The sequence below is a fragment of the Cupressus sempervirens genome, chromosome 9 (genome assembly GCF_028749045.1).
Source record: "Cupressus sempervirens isolate cs-2001-9-10 chromosome 9, ASM2874904v1, whole genome shotgun sequence".
NCBI classification, from domain to species: Eukaryota; Viridiplantae; Streptophyta; class Pinopsida; order Cupressales; family Cupressaceae; genus Cupressus; species Cupressus sempervirens.
The window spans coordinates 363320853-363347921 of NC_143126.1; the positions used below are offsets into that span (position 1 = coordinate 363320853).

The window sequence follows — 27069 nt, forward strand, 5'->3', positions numbered from 1 at the left end:
TCTACAATTTTTCGTGTGTTTTTGTGTCACCTATCTTTCCTCAAAAATAAGAATAGTGACCTAAACAATCCAGAAGTTGATCACCCATCATACTTTAGGTTATTTCTCAAGCTTGGTCATGAAGTTGAAGTTTGTCCATGGCTTACTCTCTCTAGTTGACTTTGCACTGATGGATCAATGCTATGTATTTCAAGGACACATAAAACAAGATTAAATCATACCAGACTTACAGAAAAAAGGAGAGTTCAAGTTGAAGTACCAACTGCAAACTGGAAGATACAATCTATGATTTGATTCAGGGAAACAAAATAACTAATTATTACAGCTTCCAATATGAAAGAATGCTCAATCTAGCATTTCCATCGAATTACAAATGTGTGCTGAGCCATCGAGTAAACATAGGACCCTCTAAGAATGTGGAGAATAGGAAAGCTTTAAACTTCTACTGCTATCAAATTTGGGAAGGTAAAATTCAAGCAGAATATTTTTATGACCTGTTTCAACCTTTCTAAGTAGCCAACTAATAGATTATTAGGAGCTTTCTTCAAGACTTACCAAGACATGGGGAATTCATTTATCAGTTAACACATGGAAAACATAATAGAACAGTTAGATATTTATCCAACCAGCCATTTTTATTTTTTAGTGAAAATATTTTCCCTACACCAGAAAAATTTAATAAGCGTCCTCAACAATAGCACACTTTGTATTAATGAAGATCCTTCCTTATCTTCAGGATAAAGATGAGTAAACCATGAAACATGTTAAAAATTCAAGTTGAAATGGAAAACAAATTGGAGGAAATTATTTATGCTTTTAAAGGAAAAATGGGATAATTGTCATCATTACCTAGACAAAAAAAAAACTGCATCTTCCCAAAATGAAAAGGTAGTGTCATATTTAATTCATCAGAAGTGAAGGTTCAATCAAAAGTTTCCAGCTATACATGTTATGATACCTATATACAGCTAAGTTACCAGGTTCTTCCCTGCAGGCCTGAGTTCTGCTCCTATTTCTGCCCAGGTTATGGTCCTAGTTCTAGTCCTAGTTTGGCCCAGACACAATCCAAGACCAAAATATGCTCACATAGCTATTCTTTTCTAAGTCATTAACGAAACTTTTAACAAGATTGCAATCAATATTATGCATTTTTATTTCTGTTGTTGAGTACTTTGCCTATAAAATAGAATAAACAATATCATTCAAATTAGCAAATTTGACTTCCCCTTCCTATAAAACAACAATCTAGTAAGGGCATAAATTTTGTCTATCAATGTGCAAATATCTGTTCAAAAGATCAAATTGATTAAATGCAACCACATCAACCATGCATACTCTCATACAGCACTAAATCAAAAGTCAATTTTAGCTAATAGAACAAAACATAAACTTCAGGGAACATGTTGATTATGTGACAGAATACAAAACCCTATGACAATTAGGTAATTGTTCATTTATAAGTAATACATTGATACAATAAGCCTGTACACTATCTGAAAAGATTAAACTAAATACCACATGAAAGGTGCAACTAAGAAATAAAGCATACAAAAAAAGAAAGAGAAAGACTGCATACCTTCCCCACACTTTCGATTTCTCGTGTTATCGGTTTCATGAAATTCCAATTGATATTGACTGGCCACAGCTGTGGAACATATATGCCTCTTTAAATTTTTGCAATTAATTAATAATGCCAAAGAAAAAAAGTAGATACACTGAAAATAGAGCAATACAAGTGATAAAGTAGAACAACCCTGCTGGAAAGTGGAGTATAAAGCTCAAACTGTTATAATCACAAAAACTCTAATGATAGGGTCTAAGCAAAAGTCCTTATCATTGTTAAACGTGATTCCTTTTCATCCTCTTGATTGTAGTGGTTGTTAAGTTTGTAGTTACAGTCAGATTGATATGATCATGAGTTTCATTATTGATGATAATATAAATATTCTTTTATATATATAGATAGATAGATAGATAGATTACATTATTATATTATATTAATTTTATATAAATATAAATATATATATATATATGGTTAGTTATATTATTCTATACTAACTTGTTGGACTAATCATCAACCTTCCCCTTTGGGATTCGTGACATGGTTTAACTGCCTCCTGTGTTCTATAAGTCCAGTGGTTGTATCAGGCATTAACAGGTCGATCTTTTCATGCAACGGCAACTCTAGCTTGTAACAAGTGGTATCAGAACTTGGTCACAAGTTCGAATCCCCTCGGGTAACGCTGAGGGGGGAATTCTTGGACTAACCGTCAGCTTTCCCCTTCGCGATTCGTGACATGGCTTAACTGCCTCCTGTGTTCTATAAGTTTAGTGGTTGTATCGGGCATTAATAGGGCGATCTTTTGGTGCAACGGCAACTCTAGCTTGTAACATAACTAATGATGTTTAAACCTTGGAGACATGTCTCTTCAAAAGACATGTCTCCTCTCATACTTCTATGAGATCCAAATCTGCATTTGAAACATATCTATAACAATGGTAATATAATTACATTTGCAGAAACCGATCCATGTTACTCAACATGGTATCAGAGCAAGGTTGCAAATGTCATATCTTTTCAAATCAATATTGAATTTCCGCTCAATGTAGAGAATATTTGGAGGCTAAATATGCCAGAGGGGTCGTTGGACACCAACTGGATATACATTTATGACTAGTGTATGACAACTAGAGTAACGAGAATCGCCCAAAAATCGCGTGAATCGGCGATTCAGCGATCAGATTCATGGATGGTGATTTTTTTGGAGTCAGAAATCGCCATCGCCGATTTCATTGGGTGAATCGCCTGAATCACCCAAATCGCCTGATAAAATCGCCAAGAAATCGCCCACGGCCAGTAAAGTATGGACTTGTAAAATTAAAAAAAATCACTTGTTTTTTTTACTTTCTTTTTGACCTATTCTCTTTGTTATAACCCTAAAGGGCCTTCTATTTGTTTAACATGAGTAGAAGAGAGGAAAAGTGAGAGAGAAAAAGAGAAAAGAAAAGCCATAGGTTTCTAACCGGCAAGAAGAAAGAGCACAAAAGAGATCAGCAATCCATTTGGGGAGGCCATCAATTGCATTGGGAGCATTAAAGAGCCAATTTCAACACTCCTCAACTCATTTGCAAGAGGTAAGTGCTCATTTTTTTTTGCAAGTTAGTGTATTATGCATTTTTTGTTAAATTTTTAGTGTATTATGTATTTTTTGTTAAATTTTTATAGTTTTCAAGATTTTTAGTTTAGATCTTGAATGTTCTTTATTTTTACTAAGTTGCAAACTAGGGTTTGTTGTTTTGTAGCTTTTATTAGCTTCAAACTTTGATATTTTACATTAAAAAATTTATTGCAGCAGCCTTTGCTTTCATTTTTCGCAAATTCGCAATGGGTAGAAAAGATGAATGTTGGAAATATAACGAAGAGTTTCCTGGAAGAACCAAATATCAAACAAAATGTATTTTTTGTAAAGAAAAAATAACTTCTAGGGGTATTTATAGATTAAAATACCACATTGCTGCTATACCTGGACACGATGTTACAATTTGCACTCACCAAACTCCTGAGGCAAAACGCACTTGCTTAATGGCATTAGAAAAAATTGAAAAAGACAAAGCCAATAGGAAAATGCAACTTGAAGGGTTAAGGGGTATTGGCTCCCATGTTCCCACATCCGCAGCCGCATCCACATCTGCATCTGCATCAGCTTCCGCATCCGTAGGTTGTGTTGGAAAAGGTTCTTCTAGGCCTCCTTTTTATCCTAGTTCTTCTACTCGTGCTAGTGCTAGTGCTAGTGCTAGTCAGTCACATACTAAGACAGAGTCCCACACCAACCTATTGCAGCCTAGAGTGTGGAAAAACAGAATGGATGGTTACTTTGTGCCCCACACTACTCCTAGTTCCCAACCCACGCTTGAGGGCATGGGTTTGAACAAGGAGATTCATGATACTGCCAGAAAGGAGATATGCAAATTTTGGTACTTTGGCAACATTGCATTTATTGCAGCCAGGTAATTGATTCTTTTTTCTTTGTTTTCTTTAAAGTTAAAATTAAAAGTAAAAGTAAAACTTTAATTATATCTACTTGTTTTATAATTTGAGTCTTTGACATCTAAATTTGTTTTTTTCACAGGGCTCCTTATTGGCAGAACATGATAGATGCGGTTGCTACTTGTGGTCCGGAGTTTAAAGCCCCAACTGAGGCTAAGTTGAGCGGATACCTCTTGGATGAGATGATAGAGGACATGAGGGCTAAGCTCGAGGAGAACCGAAAGGAGTGGATTGCAAAGGGTTGCACCATCATGACTGATAGTTGGACAGATAGGAGGAATAGAACACTCCTCAATTTTCTTGTATCCTGTGGAGGTGATTGATCATTCTACTTTCCTACATACATAATTGTAAATTTTGATTTGTTGAATGCTAATTTCTTGATGATCCATTTAATACTCTAATTCGTTGTTTTGTTACTTGTAGGATATACCATGTTCATCAAATCCATCGATGCTTTCGCACATGTAAAAAATGCCACATACTTATGTGAGGCTATTGAGGAAGTCATAGCAGAGGTGGAAGAACAAAATGTGATCTAGGTGGTGACAGATAATGCAGCAAGTTATGTTGCTGCAGGTAAACTTTTAACTTTTCAAGTTTTGAAAATAAATTTATTTGAATTTTGAAATTTGAATTTTTAATTGACTTAAAATTGTTGTAGGTAAACTTTTGATGGAGAGGCACCCCACCATATTTTGGTCCCCTTGTGCGGCACACTGCATTGACCTCATGTTGGAGGAAAATGGCAAACTTGAGTTTGTCAAGTCATGTGTGGAAAGGGCAAAAAACATATGCAAATTCATTTATAATCATTCATTTGTCCTTAGCACAATGAGGAAGTACACAAAAGGCAAGGAGTTAGCTCGCCCAAGTATCACGAGGTTTGCCTCGAATTTCATCACCCTGCAGTCCTTGTTGACATCAAGGGATGAATTGAGGAGCATGTTTGTCGGGCGGGACTGGATTTCCTCTTCCTATGCTACGACCACTACAGAGATAAATGTGGCGGATTGCATATTTGATGAGGATGGTTTTTGGAAACCCACTAGAGAAATCCTAAAGGTAAATTTATTGCAATTTAACATTTAGTATTTTACTTTTACTTTAAGTTATATTATTTTATATTTAAGTTTTGACTCAATTTTTTTGTTTTACTTTATATGTAGGTCACTGAGCCCCTTGTAGCTTTGCTACGAACTGCTGATGGGGAGAAGCCCTCTATGGGCTACATTTATGAGGGCATGGATAGGGCCAAGGAGGCCATCAGAGCCCAATATGCAGGAGTGCAAGAGAGGTATGGCCCTATTTGGGACATCATCGATAGGAGATGGCAGAATTAGCTCCATCGACCCATCCATGCAGCAGCTTACTTTCTGAATCCGGCATTTTGTTTCCGTCCTGAGTTCAAGGCGGATGCGGAGGTTCTCACTGGCTTATACACAGTGATTCAGAGGTTGAGTAGCGATGAAGATGGCGCTACTGCGATTGTTGAGCTAGACCAGTTCAACAATAAAGAGGGACCACTTTTCTCTGGCAGGATGGCCATAAATGCTCAGACAACACTACAGCCAGGTAAAAATTAAATAATATATTCAATGTTCATGAATCTAGATTCTAAACTTAAAGTTGATTATGTAATTTTAGAGTTAACTTGTAATTTGTAAATGAGACTAATTGTTTCTATTTTCCCTTATTGCAGATAGATAGTGGCAAATGTTTGGGGCCACAACCCCAAAACTTCAAAAAATTGCCATCCGTATTCTGAGTCAGCCAAGCAGCGCTTCTGGATGTGAGCGCAGTTGGTCCATGTTCGAGCACATCCATTCGAAGAGGAGAAACAGGTTGACAGTGCAGAAGTTGAATGATATTGTCTTTGTTCATTATAACCTCTGTCTTACGATCAGACAGATTTTAGGCACTGACTCCTCTCTGATCATTCTGGAGGAGATTGATCCAGAATCAGAGTGGCTCACAGAGGTTGTGGATCCAATCTTCACTGAGGAAGACCGTGCATGGGTTGACCAGGTGGATATAGAGGCTGAGGCAGCTAGAGCACGTTCTTCAAGCATTGGTAGACGCACATGTGCACGCACAGGCACAGGCCCTAGCGACGTTCGTGAGTCCATCTTACATGCGAGAGATATGGCTCGACAGTCCTCTAGGACCTACATTAGACGCCTTGCTACTAGGCAGACTGGATACTCAGAGGCTGAGGCTGAGGCTGCAGCCGAGCTTCAGGATGATCTTGAGGATGATGATGATGACTATGAGTTTGAAGCTTGAGCTAGAGCCTTGTTTTTATATTTTGTTTACAGATATTGATACTGAATCATTGATAGACATATGTTTCAAACTTTTATGGATCTTCATCTTAGATTCTTACATACATTTATGATTTGATGTCTTATGGATCATCTTACATACATTCTATGATTTAAATCATTATGATCATTTGATTTCTATTTACTTCAGCTAGCCTACAATTTACATTTTAGATAACATAGTTACGTATGTGATGGATTTTATGTTCCATGTTTATGTATGTTAAGTTTTAACTTCTATTTGATGATGTTATAGTGTGTTTAAGTTATATTCAATAAAGGGTGCATGAAGTAAGTTTTAAATTCTTAAAATCTTTAAATTTAAAGGGTTTTTTCAAATTTGCTGATTTATCGCCGATTCATTACCGATTCACGATTCGATTCGGCCTTGCCAATTCCGATCCGATTCCGATTTTTGTTACTTTGATGACAACAGAGATGATCCAAACATAGTAATGACATTGAAATACATATATACAGCATGCCATATGGTTCCTTAAATCACAAATGGCTTGGACTCAAAGTAAGGGTGTGATATAAGTATTAAGATACAAAGGAAATACTTATCTATAGAAACAGAGGAAGACTGAATTCAAAGATACGTGATTCGAATAGATTCTAAAATGTGGCTTATCGACAAGAAAAATAATTTAAGGGTTGAAGCCAGTATAAATCCGCGTGTGCATATCTTCTAGTAGACGAGTGAATGATGAACAAACCCATAGAGATTCTAGGGCAAATATGGAGTACATCTTTCATATGCTGATAAGACTAATAACAGATGGCATAGCAGAAAACTATGAAGGAGTCGACCTATGATGTGTTATTTCATGTCACACATATCAGGTGAATACAAAGGCACATGGTAGTAACCACTCATGAACAAGAAAGTGTTGAACTATATGTATTGGCAAATAACAAGTATTTTGGAACAGTGATAATAAATCCCGATGAAATTAATCAATTCATCATGAACATAAACCTCGGTCAACCTTTGTAGGCATTGCATGATACTTGTTGAAGACGTTATACTATGCCAAATAACAAAGAAAGCCCGTAGTCAGAGGAGTCAAAAAATAGAAGATGGTTAGAGGATTCTACTATGATGATTTATTTATCCAACATACACATCAATACCCAGCACAACACATACATGAATAAAAAGTCTATCGTAGCATATAATATAAGGATGTGCAAGTCAAAAGATGACATGAAGAAGCAACCAGGTTGCAGATAAATATTCGAGCAATAAGTGTGCCACTAAGTATGTGGAAAGCTAATACATGGAATTGTACGTATTAAATAGGAGTATGACCAAGACTCGCACAGGGGTTACAGTCAAAGGAACGACAACATGCATATGCATCCAAAGTTCCAAGTCAGCGACTCTGTTGGCTTTGCTAAGTCATATATTATGCAAAAACCATATATATATATATTTGGCAGTGATATACAATATGCAACATCTTCCAAAAGAAATTTGTATCACCCAAAGGCAATGTTGGACATGCAACACACAAATTATCATTATAAACATTATAAATTGACATATTATTGACAATATATTATTAAAAATTGACTTACTATACTAAGAGGAGAGAATAGTACAAATAAGCGATTGGAGGGAGAAGTCAAATGAATATAAATATAGTTTACCAGTTTTGTTCAGCATATTGACCCGGGTTAATGAATTCCTTCTATGACAAGAAATCAAATTTTGGTCGATTGATTCTATGAATTTCATTTAATTCCTTTGAGACATTAAAGCGAGAATTCTGAAGTGGACGTAAGTTGGGTTGAAAGCATTCCACAATGGCCCACCATATGTAAAGACATATTATTGACAACACAACAGAACGGTATGAAAAGGAGCATGCGAGTAGTAATGGGGTTAAAATACCCTATGACATCTATTATTCCTATAGTCAACACCAGATTAAGAGGGGCATAATAAATAAAACATATATACTCAAAGTTATGAGAAATGTGAACTGTGGCAAAGACCTTGAACAAACACCATACAAAAGAGGGCATACCAAATGATGAAGATAACCTCTTAAGAAAAGTAGTAGTACATCAAGGTAAGAACTTGGGTACCAATCTCTTGAGGTAAGTATACGTGGTAAATCATTATTGTTTATTATTTAAGTTTAGTTTTTGATATTATTAAAATGAGTTATATAAGTTATTAACACATAATAGGTATTCTAATAGATGTAAAACTATATGTCTATAGTAATCTATAAGGATGTTATTATATTTCATTAATGAAATTTAATAAAGAAATATAAAATGAAAAAGAAAAATATCTATCACAAATTGATTAATATATAGAGAGAGAGAAGTTTGAACATATGAATGTAAGTTCAAAATAAAGTTTATATTTTATTGGAATAGTCTTATTATTTATAACTATCTGTTACCTTTGAATATTTTTGTAGTCTCTCTCTTATCTTATTTTATTTTATTTTCAATAAATATTATAAGAGCAATGTACCTTGATCTTTTTTCTTCAAAAATGTTATTTCAGGAAGAAAAATATTGAAATTCGGAGGAAGACTGACATTTGAGGCAACCTTAAAAGAGAGGGAGCATATAGAGGATAAAATTCAGTGTTCAGTAATCTCGATCATATTGATTCAAAGGGAGTAAACCATGTTGTGGTAGAATCTTCAATGATCAATAAATTGTAACAGTCAAGAGGACTGTATTTCATGCAACTATGTGATTTGAATAGGCCTATCCCCTGTGTGCATCATAAGAAAGTAGTGACTTCAATTGAATCATCTATGATAAATGATAAATGAAATTTTAAGTATGAGTTGTAGAGTCATTCAAGTGGCACAATCATACTCAATCAAGATATTGGTGTATTGTGGACAAATTTGTGCTCGCTTCTACTATTAAGCTAATGAGAAAGTTAGAAAGGAGTTATCATATTTGATACAAAATTATTCAACAATATAAGAATAAGTGGAAATTTTACATTTTGGGGGAATAATAGTCAATGTCTCATTCCCACTTTTAGAGGAGAGATGTTCCATTCTTAAATACTTTTAGAAGAAAATTATGAAGCTTCATGTGCAGATAAGTATTCTTATTTTTGATATTTATCTCTCTTATTTGTAATTTCTACACATACTATAAAGGTTATTTGCCTTGATCTTTTCCTTTATGGTTGAGGATGTTCTTACAAGAAAAGAAAGTTGGTACTTTAAACATGCCGCCAAATATTGTGCAGAATCAACCTAATGATAGTAGCTCCAAAGACCTTGATGATCAAGATGGATAAAATGAGGCTCTCATCTTTGATGATTAAGATTATGAGAGTCTTCTACATTAAGAGGGAGTATGACACTTCTTCAAAGGCAATGCAAGAGCTTAGAAGATTGATACTCAGAGGGACTCTAGAAATACATGTGGGTCATTGCATGTTATGGGCCTACTCCTATGTATATTATGCATATTATGAGGAAGTATTGATCACTAAAAAATCTAAAGATTGATATCAGATTTAGAGTGAGTTTGACAGGTATCCTTGGGTGAAGAGAGTTTTTCTTTTTTTTTTTGAGGAAGTAACTAGAGGACCTAATTTCCCAGGATCCATGTTTAGAGGGAGAAAGTTTGAGATGCAATCCTTCGTAGATGATTTTTTTTATGAGGTAAAGTTCTAAGAGAAAGCCTTCATAATGCGCTCTTCTCTATGAGAAAGAAGTATGAGGTGAAAACCCTTTGTTCCACCCTCTAGTAGCGGGTATGGTGGGTCCACCCTCTAACTTGGTTCATGGTGGATATCATGTGAGTTACTACATGATGTTGTTGTAGTTATGTCATGAAAGATGACAATCTTTCATTGATGTATATATTTAGAGGGGAGTTATTGAAAGGTGACAACCTTATCAATAACTAGACCTGTTATCATAATAGACTACATTAAGTTGTTGTCCCGGTGTGCCGGAAGTTATGATAATGAACAAAAGGTAACTATTGTAAGGTGACGATCCTATCAATAGATGACCAACCTTCTAACACCAAAAGTGTTGAAGGTTATTGGTGTCATTGTTATTAGGCCAAATTTTGTCAGAAACATTGATATCCATCATGGTTATTAGGCCAGATCTTGCCAGACAACACGAAAATTATGGGTGTCATTGTTATTTGGCTGGATTTTGCCAGACACATTGATATCCATCATGGTTATTAGGTCGGATCTTGCCAGACACCATAAAAATTATGGGTGTCATTGTTATTAGGCCGGATTTTGCCGGACACATTGATATCCATCATGGTTATTAGGTCGGATCTTGTCGGACACCATGAAAATTATTGGTGTCATTGTTATCAGGCCGGATTTTGCCAAACACTATGAAAATTGTTATGGTTATTCGAGTCGGATATTGTCGGACACCATAACATAAACCTACTATAGACCACACTTAAAGTGGTATTCAAACTTATATTAAAGTTATTGTATTTACTTAATTTCCCTCCTTGCTAAAAGGAGAAGTGTTGAGAAATTTAGTCTCATTATGAATTGTAGCAAATTCCATATATAATATATGTGTGTGTTGATGGATTTATGTTGATATCATTAAATATGTCATTCTAGGAATATCATACTAAGATGATATCTCTTCGAGTACTCAAGAACGCAATATGTTATGTATCGATCCTTGCTAACTAAGAGGGAGTGTTAAGTTTGTAGTTACAGTCAGATTGATATGATCATGAGTTTCATTATTGATGATGATATATATATATATATATATAATATTATATTTAATTTTATATATATATATATATATATAAAATATTAATTATATATATATGTATATATGTATATAATAATGTATATATTATACATATGGTTATATTATTTTATACTAATGATGTTTAAACCTTGGAGACATGTCTCTTCAAAAGAAATGTCTCCTTCTCTCATACTTATATGAGATCCAAATCTGCATTTGAAACATATGAATAAAAATGGCAATATAATTACATTCGCAGAAACCGATCCATGTTACTCAACAGTGGTCACTTTTATTGCAGAGTTTCCTCTTGCCTGTCTCCTCCTTATCTGTCTTCTTAATCCCAAAGAACTAAATGTTGTGACAACATTCATGGACAGTAGAATGTAGTATAAAAGGATAGAATTCAATATGGAATTGACTTACCAAATGACATATTGTTCCTGCTAATAACAGATTTATTTGATTGTAGAAAAAAACCACATATTAACACACTAAAACCCAAACACAGACATTTTCCTCTTCTATTTCAGTTTCAGTCTTGTGAGAATCTAATTTGCCCCTGATAGTCCCAAGTTTTTTTATTCACATCCTTCAAATTAAATGGAAACAAAGAGTAATTCTGCAATTGCCACTGCAAATACCGAGTGCCCAAAATAGAGGCATGTTTCATTAAGCTTTAACTCTTTCTCTTAACCCCAAATAGACAGCATGAATATCTTGCATGGAAATACACAAAATGGAATGTCAGACCAAGCAAGCTTGGGAAGATGTACAATCACGGGTTCTTGGAAATTTTCATTAGGTTTGGAGATATTGGGACTATGTCAAATTGCCGACTTGTTCCTGCACTTTTTGGCTGAAAATTACACAGTGGAAAGTTAAAGGCATTAGATTACCAGATCCAGAATTACAGTTGATTCCAACATTCTGGTGACAGTCAAATTCAGATCTGAAGTCAATCTTCCTCTTCTTGTTTCAAGGTGAGTTTATTCTATCCATTTTCTCTCTGGACTTACTTTCATAGTTCAGATATACTTTGTTTTAATCATTTATCATTTTTACATTCAATCAATCACAATCTCCCTCAAGGAATACACAAATCCCCCATTTACATAGATCTTACATTAGCACCCTTCATCCTTTTGGTCGTGCTGATCAAATTTTGTTTAAGGGTGGGTTTGTATTCCCCCATAACTTATAATTTGGAGTGGTCTATATCCTCACATTGTACACCATTTAATACCATTAATTTTGATGAGCCCCATTTATTAAATTTTCATTCTGAAATTGGTGTTAGAGGTATAGATCTCCTTTGTATGCATTGTGTTAGTCATTATTTGCATTACATATTTGATACATTTTATGCATCTAGATATTATAGGTACGTCACTCATGTATGGTTTTCTTTACACACTTAGATTTGATAGTTGAATGTGCTTCTCATAAAACACTCTTTGTTTGGATTGCATATTTCTTTCAAATCTCATAATTTCATTGCATTTCTCTTTTCTTTCATTCCCCTGTGCATGAGTGTTATCACTTTGAGTCCAACCTAGAGCATTCTTGTTAAAAGAAGTCGTAGACTTATGGATTCCTTTGATCCTGAGCCTTCCTTTCCTAGAAATCTTGACGAGACCAACATGCATACTACTAACATCAACCCTATTATGAAGAATAACTCTTCTCATTCTTCTCATGATGAAGATGAGGCCTTAAGGGTTTCTCATGTGCAAGTCCAATAACTATCCAACGACTTTGAGAAATTTGAACAATGGCTAGGACAAAAAAAACTCTAACCCTGAGGTCATTTCTATTGTAGTAGGTTTAATGAAAGTCATTCATAATGATGAACATGGCATTAACATCTTGCATATTATTTCTCATCTCATTAATACTATTATTAAGCCTGTTAGAGATTGTGACCCCAATTTAGGCTTTATTCCATCTACCACTAGTGTTCAGACCTCTATGCCTATCTCTACTTCTATTCCTAGTGTCTCCACTTATTCTCCACCTATCATAAAGACATCAATCCAAAATCTCAATCCTCCATAACTGTGTCTTCCTAATCCTATTCTTTCTTCCATCCCTCTGAGTGTGCCATGTGTTTCATTGCCTTCCCCTATGTCCACTTACAATAATGTCCCTTTTTCATATTCAACCATTCCTTCAATTTCAAACAATGTTCCTAACACTTCTTATGTTTCCCCTCCTACAATTCTTTCTACCAATTCCACCATTAATTAGTAGGCTCAATTTGTGTCTACTTTGCAACAACAAATTGCCTCTATGACTCAATCCAAGAACAACATTCCTACTTATGACACTATACCATATCCCCAATTTAGAAAATCAAAAGATATAAACTTCATAAATTTTAATTAAAAATTAAAATTTATTATTTCCAATTTTTCGAAGTTTGCAATGAGATACTGAAGTTCATAATTGGAAGATATTAATAATGAAGGATGGAAACAGTATATCCCTATCAGACAAGGAAGAATGATTATGAAGACTAGTTTGAGGCTCTATCACCATAAGCACAATAGATTGACGAAACACTCAAGCATGTAAGTCAAATGACAATGACCGATGGTAGCCATGAATTCGGTATTTATTTGTGTTACATTCAAATACGTATTCATGAATGATAAAATAAATACACGAGCTGCACCTAAGGTATCAAGAATATACCCTGACCGTCAACAAATATGACACAATGACTCAAAGATATTGAATCACCGATTTACCAGGGCATCATTAATCATGGCAGTAATACCAATTGGTTTCCATATATCAGGAAATTATTGTCGACAACAGTTAATGACTAGAATCATTAAATAGATTGCCAAGTAGCACAAGTCATTGACAATAGCCGTCATTCTTATATTAGAAGTATGCAATAACTATTATGGCAAAAAAAGAGAGACTATAAAGTATAAGGGTCGAGTATATATGGCCATGATTAGTCAATGATTATTTTGAGTATGATAACAATGTCTAAATGATGGCTACTTATCTACCATCAATAATTAGTTAATATTCATTACATACGATTAATCACTAATTGTATTATATTTGCATAAGTATGGTGGCTCATACAACCGATCTGATTATATATTGTTTATCATTAATCACGATGGTAAGGAGTTTACAAGGTGGAAACTATTCATCATGCCCTTAACAAAAGATACAAACAACCAAAGTCAATCGGCTATGAGAAGGTGTGTATGAGAATTGAATATTTTTTTATTCCCTTAAGGACTTTACTTGTCGAGCATATAGGTTTGATATTGCAAGTATTATACAGCGGATCAGAGATGGCACAATGATAGAGCTTTTTTATATTTCCATATTAAAGACGCTAGTAGCAGCAGATTTGCATAAGCATATAAAGAAAATCAGAGATGGTATCTTGTCATTGATCAGCCTATCATAGCAGTATATAATTAATTGTCTATCAAAGACGACTCTCATGGTATGTTGTAATGTCCCCATTGGTTGCCAGCATCAAAATTTCAGGGATTAGCCTAATACTAGATCATCGTAGGCTAATGAGGATGGTTAGAGGGTCTTCTAAGGATTGATTCATCTCCAACATTCAACGATTTATGGTTTTGACCCTCGTTTGATGTCATTTGGACTCCATTTGCCATACTTACTATGTATAGTAAGTCAAGGGTAATAGCGATAGACCCCGTCTACTTTTGGAAAGTGTATTTGGTCACATGGGGAATTATGTGGAGAGATTCCTATTTTAGACAGCACGGCAATCAGACAAGTATTTCAAGAAATATTAAAGTTCAAGTGACTTAAGTGATTTATTTAAATATTTTAATGTTATAAAGTTATAAAGTTACTTAAGTGACTAAAAGACGAAATAGTCTTTTATACCACATTGCTAAGTTGTTCGAACCTCTCCTCACTTTGAAGGTATAAAGAAAAGCATTTCCATTGGGATTGTTACCGGAATATATGTTGCTTTATAAAATCCTAAAGGTTGCTTAAATGTGACTGAATATTTCCTAAGGACAAAACCCCTTAAGGGAAAAGAGTGAGACTAGATGCAAACCTAGCATCTCACATTTGTATTTCAGAACTGCGATTCCAAGTTGTTGCATTTAAGATTGTAAGAAGTGGAAGCTTGGCAGCAGAACTGGTGTTTGAAGCCATTCTAGCATATAAAGGTCAGTACTGGACAATCTTGTATTTGGGACAACAGAGGTAGAAGTAAGTTTATCTTACAGCAGAAGAAGTCAGTACAATGACAGTATTTTGCATTGTTGAAGTCCTACGGCAGATAGCATATTTTATGTGTGGACGGCAGGCAAGACGGGCAGTCTTTCCATAGCCAAGGAAGGAGAGATAGTGTGGGTTAAAAAGACCATAGTCTGGACGTATTGAAAAAAATGGTTAAAATACAGTACTTTACATGAATGTCATTCCATTACATCTGCTGTACGTTTCCAGAATTCCTTTCTGGCATCAAACATATAGTAAGCTGAGCTCGTGATAAGGAATAGCTGGTCGGCAGTTCAGAATCATATCACAGTGAAAGCAGCACTTGAATACCCTTCTCCAGTAGTGACAAGCAAGGGATCTGATAACGAGAACAGTACACAGAAGCCGGAGGAGGTTACAAAGTCACCTAAGTGTCCTGATTAGTAGTTCACGGACAGTTCACGGGATCCATCATTTCCAACCAGCAGCAGTCTATATTATCAGAAAATCGGATCTGTACTATCTCACAACTGTAACTATATACTATGGTCATCTTTTCTCGTATGTAGGAATTCTGTCATTAACACAAAGCATAACAGACCTGGGTTTATCATTGCAAATTTAAATGGATATTATAGTCTAATGTGTCTGTACCACTCTCCATGTATTTGCTGAAGTTCTTTTTTTTACATGACTGTTCATGGCATTTATAATGATACAATACAGCAAAGTGATAGTATAGAGGCCATTATGTTTAAGGCATTGGATTGTATAACAACCGTTTGACGAAATTCCCTTTAGTCAAGGTTCAATATTTTTAATCAAAACCAGCAGAGATTATTACAGTGGTATCAGAGTTTAATACCAAGATTACATTCCAATTGTTTGACAAAATATCTCAAGTCCAGATTTAATTCATTTTTTATCATAGTAAGACCGGATCATTACATATTTGCATATATATTACATTGCCATATCAAAGACAACCTATAGTCAAATTGAGATTCAAACTGCTATTGCAGTCATAGTCTTGTAAGTTTTTGTATTTCATTATGGTATTGAAATTACAATTGTAAATATACATATTATCCATCTCCATCCATTGTCAATGCATTACTCATTATGCATTGTTGCATTATAATACATTAATTGTATATTATTAGTTCTTTTTATCCATTTCAGCATTTTGAATTACTAGTCATAAATCTTTTCACTGTTACCACATCCCTATAACATTGCCTTGGTAGGTATCTGTATAAGCAATTTGGCAATTCTCATACTGTCCTAATAATCATGAAAAGGGGACATTACACATTGTACGTTCTTTGTCTTTGGATATTATCCATGCTGTTATCCTGCAACATATGGAGATCCCTCATGATAAGGATGATCCTTTGACTCGTTAAAACATTTCATACCTTGCATACTGATTTTCTCGTGACCATACGTTCATGGAAAAGTTGTTCAGTATAACCTTTCAAGACAAAGCCTTGCAATGGTATTGTTCTTTGCTGCCTTATTCTATTGATTCTTTTTAGAAGCTTGCTAATGCTTTATCTCAACAGTTTCAAAACAACATTTTGTTGGATTTTGGCCCAGAAATCAATGATAAACAGCAATAATGAATAGCCAAAAAATACAAGGGACACACAGATATACCTTGGGAGAATCCTTCTAGAATGAAGGGAAAAACCCAGCCACAAAATAAAAGATCACTTCATTGATAATGAAATATTCAAGTGTACAGTGCCTTGCACTTGATGCAATATGTAACACATAGAGAGACTCTTCACATTACAACCGAAGGTCTCTTCAATTTCGCAAAACATGACTCTTTAATTTCAATTACAACTCTTTGTATTTCCATGCCTCAACATGTTGGTTCCCAAAACCGCAGATTGGAAATCCAAGAGCTTTCCACTTCTCCGATAGGACTTCTCAATCAATTCTAGCCAACGAATGGGAATACTTCTTGATTCCCCTGCACTTCAAGCTCCGCTACACCTAGGCGGGTTAACCTTCACCTCAAATGCTAACTATCTCATTCAAGGCTTTTCTATAGCGAATTTAAACTTCAAGAGTTCTCTAGTTGGCAAGGTCCTTGAACTCGATTAAAATAAAAACTGGATGTTGGATAATGGTTGAATGTTTTGTATAATTGAATAATAATTAATTTGATGCTTGTAGGAAGGAAGTTACAGATTTTCTGACTTCGATAATAAAAAGACCAGTGCCTTTGCTCATCCGGGCAATAGAGTCAACTTCAATGAATTTTTACATGCAATTTCATAAAGTTCTTAAGCACTTATACTGCCAACAATTAAATAATCAAGATGCGACAGATCAAATATTTATGCAATCTTAAATTAGTCCAGATTGAATTTTAACTCCTCTAGTAAGGAGACAAACTAAATACAGATATGGAAACAATTTAATATTTCACAATATCTGTAATGATCGAATTTAAAATGATAAATGACCGTATCCACTTATCTGATATTTATGTTGTACACAAAATTTCAAAAAATAATTACAAAGGAGGATTCATCTGCAGTTTAAATCTCTATGCCATTTAAAAAATAAACAAAAGACTTTATTTTATTATTAAAATAAAATAAATCAATTTATATTACAAGTCATATTAAACTCCTTATCCCTCCGTACAAGTAATATAAAATAATTTCTCCTGAATATGAATGTGAATGTCTGAATATGTCTTCTTCCTCAACAAATGATTCATATATCTTTTATATCTTATTCATAAAAAAGCATGCCTTTTCAAATAAAAGGTCATATCTCTTCAAATGTAAATTACATCCTTTCTAACCATGATCATACCAAGTTGTGTCGCCATTAACAAATCATTTTCCTCAACATTGTTAACCGAATCATATACTAAAAATAAATTAATAATATTTGAAATCTTCAATTTTAAAAGGTTTTGATTCTTAGTATTAACCATAGGACGATATCAAAACTCTCGATGACTTCTCCACGCAAGCACCTCCCGATTATGTATTTTCCTAAACCACATCTTTTTAAGTCAGTATCTCTTGGCTAGACATTGAACATCCCATACATGAGCGGAGTCTTTTCTAAGTTGCTTCTTGCACAATACCATGCTATTCAAGGCCACCACTCAGCCACGATATTTGCATATACTCACAGCAACAGGTTTCCGCCCAAAACCTTGGGTATTATCAGGTTTTTGTGTTTGCCGGCAACGTTATTCCAATATCTCCAAGCCAGATAGTTCCAATTGTGCTCTATTCTTTTCTTGTGTGAATATCTGTCTTTGGTATTATGGTGTAACATTATCAATTTTCTTCGTAATCCATATGGCTCCTCCAATCTCTGTTATAATGGATCCTGATGGAGCCCAAAATTGTAGTCTCCATTTTTGATCTTGAAGAATGAGTAAATATGAATCCGAAGAAAGAAGGTATTGGGAGATTTATATTCATATGCAGGGCTCGTTGAACAGAGATAGGTTTGAATGACAAGGTCTCAAATTCACTTGGATATATGGTCTAATTAGTATATTCTGAGCCTGATATATCTATATTTCACTGTTCATTCTTGCGTATCCTTTATCAGGATTTTAAATATGAAGGTGTTGGTTATAGTAACCAAAAAATCTTTCAATGTAGCTTCAAATTCATTTAAGACTAACAATGGAAAGATTTTGCAATAATCATTGTACTACATGCTCAAGGAACAATTCTATGACATATTTTAAAACAATACATGAAATAATTGTATAGCAGATATGCATAGCAGTCAATTCTACTTATGTATCCGGCAACGATCAAGCAATCCTACGCTAAGGAAATCATTATTAGCATTCATAGAAATGGCTAACAGAAAATGAGTATCTAAGATACATGCGGATTCCCTACACAGACACCATAGTCATGGTGCAATATTATCTTCTTCCAGATAAAGCAACACTTTCTCCATCCCCAGAATTGCATGCATATGAGCATCTTTACAGCCAGTATTAAAATATTGTATAAATAATCTATGTCATATAAGTAGATGATTTTATTTTATTTTATTTTTACAAAAGGATTGTAGATGCTAGCTGGAGTCCCAATTCAATTTTGACACACAAAGTTATCATGAGTCTTTGTAGACATGGATCCATTTCAGACCACCAAGCCCGATATAAGAACAGTTGCTGTAAAAGAAGAATTCAAAAGGATACAAACATGGATCAATTTATTTGTTTAGGTTTGATTACTAATATTTTTTATTTTGTTGTGCCTGTTGCAAGGAACTGCATACAACAAGAAGGAATACTGCACACAGTAACAAAGGTCCAGAACAATTGTTCGAATCTTTGAAGGAACCGTCAAATATGAAGATAATTTCCATGACTTAGTAGGAAAAGCATTCAAAGGTTGAAGCAATACCAATATCAAATACGAATGGACTGCTTAAAAATACGCATGAGGAATAGTTATCAAATGTAATTCATTGTGAGTTTGAAATGCCATCAGTTTAAATTTATATGGAGCCAAGGAAAAAACGCGATGAATTAAATTGGATATAGATACAATGGTCTCTTACAAATAAAGAATATGCTCGAACTGATGAACAGAGATATCGTCGGGGGTTCTTATTATATAGCACCCGCAAATGCACTGGTTTCCAGGGTTTTTATAAAAAAGGGAAAATCACTGGTCAACATTGGCAGCAGCAAAGGAGAAGTTTGACAATGGTGTTTGAAACAATGGAAAGAAGACTTGTACGTTGAAGATCACACCAAACACTTTCAAATTTGTCGATTCTCCATTCGAGTGCATATATCAAGAGCTAACAGAATACGGGAACCGGTGGATTAAAGGCAATGTATAATACAAAGCACGATAATGTTTAAACCACCATTTATGTTTGGATATGATTAACACTATTTTATAGTTAAATTATATTAGTGTTAAAAGTTTGGTTATTTGTTATTAAGAGGTGCAATGTTAGAGAAAACAATCGACACCTCTCCATTGTCTATAAATATAAGAGTTTGAATTCATATTGATATTCTAAAAAATTTATATATTATGATTGCACTATGATAGATTATATTGTTTTATTACCGGAGAAATGAAGTTTTGAACAAAGCCCGTGGATTGAATTACGGAGCAAATTTATATGCAATTCCGGAATTGAAATGTAGTAAATAGATCATCTGTAAGGAGTGTCTTTATTGTGATTTTATTTCCAACATAGTTATTTATTTCAAATTTTGGAGTTTTAAATTATTATTAAGTTGATTAAGTTGTGTCCTTTATAAATAATTTTTATTTTATTTAATATTTTAATATTTGGATAAGTGGACTGGGTCATTATTGCATTTTAAACTTGATAGACATAGATATTGTGAAATATTTTATTGTTTTCGTATTTATGTGTAGTTTGTCTCCGCAGGAGTTAAAGTGCATCCTAGACTAGTTTAAAATTGTGTTTATATAATTCATCTGTCACGTTTGAATTGTTAAAATTGTTTATAGTTTAAATATATTAGACTTTATAAAGTTGTATGTTTCAACTTATAATATTGACTCTGATTGCCCATTTAATTAAGCATTGGTCTTTCATTCTTGATTCATAATCCATAAGCTGGCAATTATTTCATTTCTTTCCTTCGAAGAATTAATATATTCATTTGTTGCATTAATCCATATTTATCCTTATTTTAAAAAGCATTCATACAATTATTTACTTTTATTCTCATAAATTGCAAGTTTAAAGCTTTCAATAATTCTTGCCATTTTGGAAGCTTTTATTACAAGCATCCTATTTGATCTGCTATAAGGATCTTGTATTTAAAGTTGTTGTCCAGGATTAGGTACACCCGCCTCAGTTTTACAAAGCTGGAAGCACAAGGGATTTGGATTGCATCAATCAATTTCGTCACTCTAGCCTTAACCGGTTGGAGATCCCAGCATCGAGCAAACAAGGCTTGTAATATTCCAATCTGCGGTTTGGGAACCAACAGATCCTTCACAAACAGTATTTTGTTTTTTCTTTTCAATGTCTTTGTTTACTTTCCAAGTCCAAACAGGATTTAAGATGTGTTGATGTTTGTATATCATTAAAGATATTGTTTCCAAAAATTCACAAGGCAGCAGACTTACACATATACATGGTATCACAAGTACTGTCGTTCATATGTTTTTATTTTGATTGTAGCACCATTGTGACGGTATAACACGTTAATAATTGCTCAGCCTTTCTCACTCCTGAGCATTGCAAATATAAGACTGAATGGATATGAATTTGAAAGGAAATTCTTTGTATTTGAAGCAATTATACCATATTCTTTAACCTTTTGTTCCAAAACTTCAGCAGATAACTCATCCAGCATTTCTCGTGCTTTGTCAGCACTCAAATATTCAACACAAGTGATTGGGCTAGTATGGCATACTAGTTCACCATCACATATTCCATCAAAAACAAACCACAGTCTGACAATTCAGTCATCAATTTCAATAATTATAGTATCTCCCACCATTCTCATCATGACTTTTATTGGTTTGAAGCATATTGGTAGTGGGTAAGATCTAAAGATTTTCCTTTTTCCATGGTGCTTGGAGCTCTAAAATTTGCCAAAATTTAGAATCCCGTCATGTCTTTATATTTAACATTACAATTTATCATAATGTCCTTTTCAGCTAAAGGTGACCATAACGATATTAACGCCCAAAGAAAAAGATCTCTATCCCAGCTACAATCTCCAACACTCCCTCTTAGCAAGAAAGATCTTTAGCTGAACAATCACACACGGTTGCAACCAAAATGTCAATGATAAAATCTCATCATATAGATCCTATAAAATTCATAGAATCACTCAACATGAAAGCCCTGCAAAAAGCGCAGCTAGTTTTCATCACAGGATCTCTCAACATGATGTTGTCATGAAACTTACTCATTCTTAATAACCACGGAATCACTCAACATGATAGATGTAAATATTTATTCATCACTAATAATCATGGAATAAAAAACCTGCAGAAATCACATTTAACTTTCACCACAGAGTCACTCAAGGTGATATTGTCATGGAATCTCTCAACATTACAAGTTAGTAATGTTTACAACCAGCATTTTATGACGGACTCTCTCCACATGATACAATCATGGACTCTCTTGACATGACATCCAACTCCCATCACGGAATCTCTCAAAGTGATGACATCATGGACTCTCTCGACATGATGCTCACTATCAATCTCTCATAAGTGAAAGAGTTATCAAATTGTCCTTAAAATTTTAACAAGAAAGGGTATTACAGTGATTGGTTTCTGGTTTACATTGTGTTAAGATTTTTAACACCAACGTTTTGAATCACACTAAGTGATCCATCATTAAGATGAAAGAGAAAAAGAACAGGTATCACAGCTGAAAAACTCTTTTCCAAGAAGAATCTCAAAATTAACAGGTACCAACATATGCAAGAATGGCATGGATTCCATAAGAACTCCCAATCACGAACTACCTTGATTGCCAAAAGAAGATAGCAAATGATAAACTCCCTCTGAAGCTCAACATCTCCCTCTGAATATGTAATCCTTATCTTGTTGCATCTTGCAACCAACAAAGAGAAAAATCAACCCAGCATAAGAGATATATAGAGATTAATGCTCCAAGAAAACACTATTCCTAATGCAATAATGCAAGATATAAACCTATGATACTCATCTCTAGTTTTCTCCTATATCAATTAACTTAGAATACTTTATTCAGTCTAGTAGTTGACTTTCAGCAAAGTTGTATGAATGGTCTAGATAGGTAGCTTCCAGTCAACCACCCCTAACTCCCACCACGTTGCTAATGAAAGAGTAGTGCCAGGAACAAATACCTCATGTTACATGCAGTAGGAAAAACGCCAACAATGGCGACAATATCAGACAAGATAAGCCACCGAGATGTAGAGAATTCAAACGCTCAACAAGTATTCCAAACCACACCCTATGTCTTCAATATGGATGCCAAGATATGGTGATAGCAATTTAGAATTGTCCAATTACAATGAGGACCGAAGTGTATAAATTCAAAAGCTTCTCACACTACCGCCAGTGTTACTACCGCCCAAAGTCTGATGACTTCAAATGCTCAAATTTTCAAGTAAAATAGTCAATGACTTTACAACGGAATTAAATCCACATCCAACAACAGAGGAAGGAAGTTAGCTCACTAAAACAAAAATTCTCAACTTCCTCAACACAATCCTGACAATCCTAGCCACTATATTTTTTGTTGATTGTTACCAATCCCTTGGATTTGGATTGATCCCTGTTCGTTCCAATGAACTCGTCTCGCGATGAGAATCTTGAAAGTCCTACTTCCTCTTCTATCCACTGTAAATCTTCCCAAGCCTAGCACTAATCAATCTCCTCGAACTTGAATAATACTCTGCCTATAAAATCCTCACAGTGACGATGAAGAATACTTTGCTTGAAAAACCAAAGAAGACTCGACCATCGACTAATCACAAAAATGATGGGAAATGCCAATAGACGACGGTTATCAAGAGACAAAATAAACTGACATTACAATGAGCACACAATACCAAGAAACATTATGCAAGATGCGACAAATGCCAAGACATAATCCACGATAGGAAGAATAGGGATCAAGAGCAATCATGAAGGAAACTTGAATGCACGATACATGAAATATAAACATCACTTAAACACTATTATTACATTTATCCTGAATGCCACGTCATAGAACATTTCCTTTTCACACGAATTGCATCAGTTTTGGTTGGTTATATTATTGAACACATCCTTTCATTCGAACATGAGCAGACAGTAATGGGAGGTCTTGAGGAGGATTGCTATGCCAGCACAACAAAAACAATGGCCACCTTAGTTTTTTTTAATAATAACATTCATGCCGCCTAGTTGAATGAAGTAGGCAACAAAGATAAGATAGCAATGTACTCATAACAATTATAATTCAAATGATAATTGTATCATATGAAATTATAGAATCAGAAAATATACTATCTTTAAAAATAAAACACCTTCTACAATCTTTTAGAGACCACAAGACTAAAAACAATGGTAACAGAAAAAAATATCTGTTTCGCGATGGTGTAGAAGACATAAATGCATTAAGCCTAAGAACCACATGACGGGGTGAAGGCATTTTTTTTTAAATGTTCTTTGACAGCAATCCTGAGTCCGTTTTGTGGTCTCTTGAACCTGCTACTTCATAATTAACAGCGACTGAGGCATCGGCATCTTCTTGCTCACTCTACTTCATGCCACTACCCTACTCCATAGAGAGGAATCACGAACAATAGATAGCAGAAGATGCAAGTTCTACAATGGCCAAAATCTTTATTGCTGCAATAGAATTAACACAAGAAGGAATCTACAAAGATCCTCAATGAGATCTGCAGCAGATAAACTAAAGAACAAACAAAACTCCCTCATTTTGCCCAGAAATCAAGGATAAACAGCAATAATGAATAGCCAAAAGATTCAAGGGACACACAAAAGTACCCTGTGAAAACCCTTCTAGAATGAAGGAAAAAACCCAGCCACACAACAAAAGATCACTTTATTGATAATGAAATATTCAAGTGTACAATGTCTTTTGCTTGATGCAATATATAACACATGGAGAGACTCTTTACATTAGAACCAAAGGTCTCTTCAATTTCCCATAACATGACTCTTTAATTTCAATTACAACTCTTCGTATTTCCATGCCTCAATGCATGTTGTGTGACATGTGTTTATATTTAATATTACAATTTATCATAAATGTCATTTTCAGCTTAAGGAGGCCATAACGGTATTAATGCTTAAAGATAAAGATCTCTATTGCAACTACAATCCCCAACACATTCGTCCTAAAATCTCTTTAACTCGTTTAATGCATTGTAAACAAGGTGTTAAAGAAAAAGTGATTGATTTCATTGGTAGATTTAAGCAATTGCATGCTCAGATTTCTTATCTTGTGCCTGATATTGATGTGCAGCGCATTTTCATTCCTAATTTACAAACAGACATTAGAGATAAGATTCTCCTATTTGGATTCTCATTTTTCACTCAATTGTGTGCAATGCTTCATAATTATCAAATTCAATTGAGTCAGCTTGAGAGCACCACTCCAATGGCTCCAATTGATAAGAGTAATGCCGCATCCAACAATTTCAACGAATTTCAGAAACCAAAAGCCCTCAGCAAAATCAACAATTCATCCAACAATGTTGATGAACATGTGGCAGCAGCATCCAAAGGTGTGGCTCCTTTGTGATCTATTTTTAAACCTACTCGTAATTCTACTCAGCTTTCTAAAACTTTTGCATAATGTGATGTTGAAGATGATTGATACTAATGTGTTAACACTTCCTCCTATCAAAGGGTATACATCCAAACCTTTGCCCAAATTGTTTGATCATAAAGTTTTCTGTCAATACCATCATCAATTCAGTCATAATACTAAAAAGTGTTTCCGTTTAAAAACTGTTATTCAAGACCTTATGACTCTAATGCTATATTTGTCAAAGGTAATAATAACCACAAACATAAATCGGTTGCACCTCCTAACCAAAACTTGCAAATCTATATCAATCCTTTACTATTTCATTCAACCAATACCATCTAGTCTGACAAACCTTCATCTTCCTCTCAAAGGGTTAACTATAATGACAAAGATCCTCAAGTTAATCATAACATTAACTGCGTCAATCAAGTCAAACCTAAACCTCCATCTAAGCCTTCCATAACCTTTGACTCAACTAAGACAATTAAAGCACCTGATTGTCCCCTCTATACTGTCGCAAGGTTAATGGCCTTCATTCTTGTGACGTGCTTGTTAACTCTACTTGCACGGTGAAATGTGATAACTGAAGCGCATCCTTTTAGTAGACAATTGAAATGTGATTTCTATGACAAATCTGATGTTATGATTCAAACTTGAAATGGTTTTCTTTATCCTTATCATGGTTCTATTTCATTTCCTGTTGAAATTGGTGCTGAAGCTTTAGATGTTACCTTCACGATGATCCCAACTTCTAATCAATTTCAAGTCAAATTTGGTCTTCCTTGGCTTACCTCCTGATGGAGCCCTATTTTTTGGCAAAAATCAGGGCCTCCATTTATATTGTTGGAGATGAAAATATAATCATAGATATCAAGAGTATACCAACATTATTCATAGATTGTGGAATTCAGAGTAAAACAGTGCTGCTGTAATTCAAAAACTATTCAGGAAATCAAAGCGAACGTGGAAATTCATGATGAAGAATTGTCATTAATGTCAGAATCGTGTGTTCAAATACAACAGTCATAATCAGTATCACTGATATTAACATGAAGAGGCTACTGCCATAGATATGTTGTTTGCTGACTACAATTTTATCTTTGGTGGATGCCGGGTCAACAGTGCTTCATAGCTGGATAAGTCTATAGTAATCGCAAGTTTCACAATGAATGAAACCATTCTACAGTTAGCCTTCCCAGTGCTGGTGTACGCTGGTACTAATTCGGTGTAGAAAGGGAACATTAGCATACAAAATGAGTCAGTCTGTGATATGTCAAATCCACGCCACACAATATGGAGTATGTTGACAAGCATCAACAAATGAAATATCCTTATTGAGCAGCGTTGAATGTCACAGAAGATGACGGAATGAATACATAGCACAAAGCCAAACAATACCTACAACGATTTGCTTTAGACTATAAAGCTACACAGGAAG

The 27069-nt window shown here is 34.5% G+C and overlaps 1 protein-coding gene across 1 annotated transcript in view; it reads right to left on the minus strand.

Annotated features, from left to right (window-relative positions):
* LOC149538801 (uncharacterized) overlaps positions 1–27069 on the minus strand; it is a 92227-nt gene that overhangs the window by 27567 nt on the left and 37591 nt on the right. The window contains exon 3 of the mRNA XM_089800115.1: positions 1577–1645. Coding sequence (XP_089656241.1) covers positions 1577–1645 — 69 coding nt within the window. The remainder of the gene's footprint in view (positions 1–1576; positions 1646–27069) is intronic.